Source organism: Littorina saxatilis, linkage group LG10 (assembly GCF_037325665.1).
Source record: "Littorina saxatilis isolate snail1 linkage group LG10, US_GU_Lsax_2.0, whole genome shotgun sequence".
NCBI lineage: Eukaryota > Metazoa > Mollusca > Gastropoda > Littorinimorpha > Littorinidae > Littorina > Littorina saxatilis.
Window position 1 is genome coordinate 15,137,204 of NC_090254.1, and position 5,309 is coordinate 15,142,512.

General features: G+C 40.0%; 1 protein-coding gene across 1 annotated transcript in view; it reads left to right on the forward strand.

Moving 5' to 3' along the window:
- The first annotated feature begins 2,371 nt into the window (after positions 1–2,371).
- The window catches only part of LOC138977783 (uncharacterized), a 5,931-nt gene continuing 2,993 nt past the window's right edge, over positions 2,372–5,309 (forward strand). The window contains exons 1-2 of the mRNA XM_070350389.1: positions 2,372–2,387; positions 5,229–5,309. The exon at positions 5,229–5,309 is cut by the window's right edge and continues 282 nt beyond it. Of these exons, the coding sequence (XP_070206490.1) occupies positions 2,372–2,387; positions 5,229–5,309 (97 nt within the window). The remainder of the gene's footprint in view (positions 2,388–5,228) is intronic.

Sequence of the window (5,309 nt, forward strand, 5' to 3'; positions counted from 1 at the left end):
AAATTGTAAAAAAAAAAACATTTTTATAAAACGATCCAAATTTACGTACATCCTATTCTTTATCATTTTCTGATTCCAAAAATATATAAATATGTTATATTTGGATTAAAAACAAGCTCTGAAAATTAAAAATATAAAAATTATTATCAAAATTAAATTATCCAAATCAATTTAAAAACACCTTCATCTTATTCCTTGTCGGTTCCTGATTCCAAAAACATATAGATATGATATGTTTGAATTAAAAACACGCTCAGAAAGTTAAAACGAAGAGAGGTACAGAAAAGCGTGCTATCCTTCTCAGCGCAAGTACTACCCCGCTCTTCTTGTCAATTTCACTGCCTTTGCCGTGCGCGGTGGACTGACGATGCTACGAGTATACGGTCTTGCTGCGTTGCATTGCGTTCAGTTTCATTCTGTGAGTTCGACAGCTACTTGACTAAATATTGTATTTTCGCCTTACGCGACTTGTTGTACATCTGGCCCTCGCCCTAAAGAGGGAAAAGTCTAAAATGGCTAAAGAATAAACAAGTATAGAAAACTACTGTTACATGTCTATAAATAAACAGAAGTAAGAACATATTATACATTTACATACAATGCATTGCTTAAATGAAAAATGTGAGTTCATTTGACGTGAGTAAAGTATTATAGAGTAGATTGCACTGACGCAACAAAGCTGTAAAAACCATGCCCAATGACATACAGTGCATTCGCAAAAATGTGTAAAAAAAAAAAAAAAAAAGAAAGAAAGAAAGAAGAAAACAAGTCGCGTAAGGCGAAAATACAATATTTAGTCAAGTAGCTGTCGAACTCACAGAATGAAACTGAACGCAATGCCCTTTTTCAGCAAGACCGTATACTCGTAGCATCGTCAGTCCACCGCTCATGGCAAAGGCAGTGAAATTGACAAGAAGAGCGGGGTATTAGTTGCGCTAAGAAGGATAGCACGCGTTTCTGTACCTCTCTTTGTTTTAACTTTCTGAGCGTGTTTTTAATCCAAACATATCATATCTATATGTTTTTGGAATCAGGAACCGACAAGGAATAAGATGAAAGTGTTTTTAAATTGATTTCGACAATTGAATTTTGATAATAATTTTCATATATTTAATTTTGAGAGCTTGTTTTTAATCCGAATATAACATATTTATATATTTTTGAAATCAGCAAATGATGGAGAATAAGATAAACGTAAATTTGGATCGTTTTATAAATTGTTATTTTTTTTTTACAATTTTCAGATTTTTAATGACCAAAGTCATTAATTAATTTTTAAGCCACCAAGCTGAAATGCAATACCGAAGTCCGGGCTTTGTCGAAGATTACTTGACCACAATTTCAACCAATTTGGTTGAAAAATGAGGGCGTGACAGTGCCGCCTCAACTTTCACGAAAAGCCGGATATGACGTCATCAAAGACATTTATCAAAAAAATGAAATTTTTTTTCGGGGATTTCATACCCAGGAACTCTCATGTCAAATTTCATAAAGATCGGTCCAGTAGTTTAGTCTGAATCGCTCTACACACACACACACACACACACACACACGCACAGACACACATACACCACGACCCTCGTTTCGATTCCCCCTCGATGTTAAAATATTTAGTCAAAACTTGACTAAATATAAAAAGAAAGAAAATAATACATTGTTGAAAAGCACCGGTTGTTTGTTTTAACAACCTTTCTAGCGACAAATAACATTAAGAGAGAGAGAGACAGAGACAGAGACAGAGACAGAGATGGTCTTGTATTACTGCTAGTCTTTACTTGCATACCCATCCTCTTTAGCATACATTATCACGCACACACACACACACACACACACACACACGCACGCACACACACACACACACGCACACACACACACACACACACGGACACACACACGGACACACACACACACACAAACACACACACACACACGCACACACACTCCCACAAACACACACACACACACACACACACACACACACACACACTAACACTCATACACACACTCATTCTATTATCTCACCCCTCTCTCTCCCTTCTACACCCGTACGAGTGTGTGTGTGTGTGTGTGTGTGTGTGTGTGTGTGTGTGTGTGTGTGTGTGTGTGTGTGTGTGTGTGATGGAGATTTGCCAATTTGGCTGGGGTATGCAGTGCTTTGGCTTGTGAACGATTGACCTGTGATTTATTATCTGTCTCGGTTTAATTACGTGAAATGAAAAATCGCATAACCAGGAAGTTAAAGCGTCCCCGGCGCTCTTATAAGGACAGACGTGCGCCTTTTCGCACTTCGTTGCCGCAAGCATTTTCTCTGAGCAGGACATGCATTGAAATGGAGACACGGATTTTTGTGATTTGTTGTGCCTTTTTTAGCATGAACGGTCTTGCAGGTAAGTGTTGAATTTCAAATAGCTTCTTTGTTATGGGGATTCTCTCGTCACTAAAAACAAAAACAATCACATGTGTGTGTGTGTGTGTGTGTGTGTGTGTGTGTGTGTGTGTGTGTGTGTGTGTGTGTGTGTGTGTGTGTGTGTGTGTGTGTGTGTGTGTTACTTGTTATTGTTGTAGTTGTTGTAGTTGTTGTTGTTGTTGTTGTTGTTGCAAATGCTTACTACTCATTTTAAAAAGACACTTACTCTCTCTGATTGTGATTGTGCATTAATGGAATGGCAAACAGTTCGATAGTGGTCAGATTAACAACAGCAACAACAACAACAACATCAACAACAACACAACAACAGCAGCAGTAGTTCGTCCCTTTAAGGCCAAAAAAAAAATAGGTCTGTTTACGGAAACCCGACCGACCCTAGTTTTTTCGCGCGACCCTAGACTTTTTTTTTTTTGCATTTGGGAAAAAAAAATCTAGTTTTTTTTGCAAAATAACGTAAAAATATGGTTTTTTGGGAGAAAAAAAAAATCCCGACCCACCGACCCTATTTTTTGGGCCTATGTTACCGTAAACAGACCTATTTTTTTTTTGGCCTAATGAATGTTTCAACTGCAGTTGTTTGAAGCTTAACAAAATAAAACCAGAAGGGCAGTCATTTAATTCCAAGACAACCATCAAAGCTTTGACAGCAAACCCGGCCTTTATTTTGTAAAGCCGAGCGGTAGATGTGAAGCTAAGACCGCTGTGTGATTGCTAGCCTGACAAATGCCTTTCAAACACATATAACATCTAAGACACAGTCAGGCTAGCAATCACACACAAGACGAACAGACAAACAGAATATGAACTCAACAAGTATCAGGTGAAGTTCCAAATTGTATTGAATATAATAAAACAATCATGAAAACAAATCAATACAATGCATGGGTTCTTTGCAAAAAATATATCTGTACATTGGTTCACTATCAGTCTTTCTCTCTCGACCGTAAAGTCTCTCTCTGTAATTTGTATACTCCCTAAAAATATATTATAAGTCCCAATTCGATGAAAATGTGGGCATCATCCGTAGGTACCCTTAGTAAAATAGGCTACTGAAAAAGAAAATCTAAGTCCTAAAATGACTGAAAAATTGGGCGGGAGGAGGGAGGGGAGAGATGGATGGAGCAAAGACAATAAATTGCTTATTGCCCCTACTGACCTCAATGCCATGGCAGACAAAACGAGGGGGGGGTGTTCTTAGCGAGGTGTGAGCAGAAACAATACTCTGACCGCTTTTTGAGAGTTAGCGGCACGGCAGGGAAAGGTTAGTTAGGGGGGAAGGGGGGAGGGTGTTCGCAGACTGGCCCCTCTGTCCTCCATAAGGAATCTAGTCAGTTCGGCACCATCGGTGTCGAGGACATTTAAATTCTACAGCGGGAGCACAATAGGCACTTTACCCCCTATGCTAGAACAATGGGAAGGACTGAACTATACCCTTTTCCAAACCCTTTACTCAGGGGAAGAACAATTCCGATTTTAAAGTGTGCATCTTAACTCCATACAGTTTCAATACTAACTTAGATAATATATTCTGCTCCCATCGTCTCTCTTCTTTCTTACTCTATAAACTTTAAAAGAAAACTGCATATGGAGAAAAGACAAATTACTCATGTAGTCGCTTTTTTCCACACGTTAAAACACATCGGTCAACATGACAACTATATGAATCCTGGTAGTTAAAGCCACAATTCGCCTCATGTAAACCATCTGTATCTGATCACTGAGCTCCCCGAGCCTTTACATACAGTATAGACATACTTCCATTTGAACTCTCACCGAACGGGAACATCCTGGCTGCTTTCCGCTGAGAGCGAGAAATGTTCAAAGAAAATGTATTTCGTGCAGTTAGAAAGGAAATACATTAAAACAAATCGTAAGCCTCGTTTTGCGCTAGCCCTAACTTTTAAAATCCCAATAATAAATGTACAGCTTGTTACACTAACGTTGTTAAAACAAAAAAGAATTATTTTATCATCAAAACGAAGTCAGTACAGTTCGAAGTTTTTAAAGTTAGAAAGGATGTATGTCAAGCAAACCGGGTGAACGAGTCGCAGGGCCGGACTACCGGGGGGGTTATGGGGGTTGCCCAACCCCCCTCCCCCCAGCCTAAACATGTACCTCACATATTTAAAAAAAAATGTATTATTGTTTATTTTATGCCGTTTCATGCAAGGAGCGACCATTTTCCTATCTCAGAATATGACCTACCCTTCAGCTTCAGGGGGCGAAGCCCCCTGACCCCCACAAAGGGCAGAGGAACATCCCCCTGGACCACCACTGGCAAACCCCCCCCCCTCCTCTTTGCCTAGTCCGGCCCTGAGTCGACTGGTGTATGCAACTTGCAGCTCTTTAGAATTGATGACGGGGAAGTGGGCTACCAAAACGATACAATTAACTTTGTCTTTTTTTAAATGCTGGTCGCCTGAGATTTCAACCATTTGATACTGTTTGTTGCTGTGCCTGTGTAGATTGCGTACTGCTCGCATACAAACGTACTTCCGCGACAGGGCGACTATCAAATGTGCTAGCTGCATCTTACCATTGCAACGCAGACGTGTGTGTGTGTGTGTGTGTGTGTGTGTGTGTGTGTGTGTGTGTGTGTGTGTGTATGTGTGTGTATGTATGTGTGTGTGTGTGTGTACGTGTGTGTATGTGTGTGTATGTATGTGTGTGTGTGTGTGTGTGTGTGTGTGTACGTGTGTGTACGTGTGTGTATGTTCTCAGAGATAAGGAGAGTGACAGAGAGAGAGAGCGTGCGAGGAGCACTGATAAGTCTTGATATTGCACGTGTTTTGCGTTGCAGGAGCCGTGTCCATCACTAACTGTGAAAGTCCCAGATCATACGTCCCCGGAGTTTCCTATAACAACTTTCCTTGTTACTTCT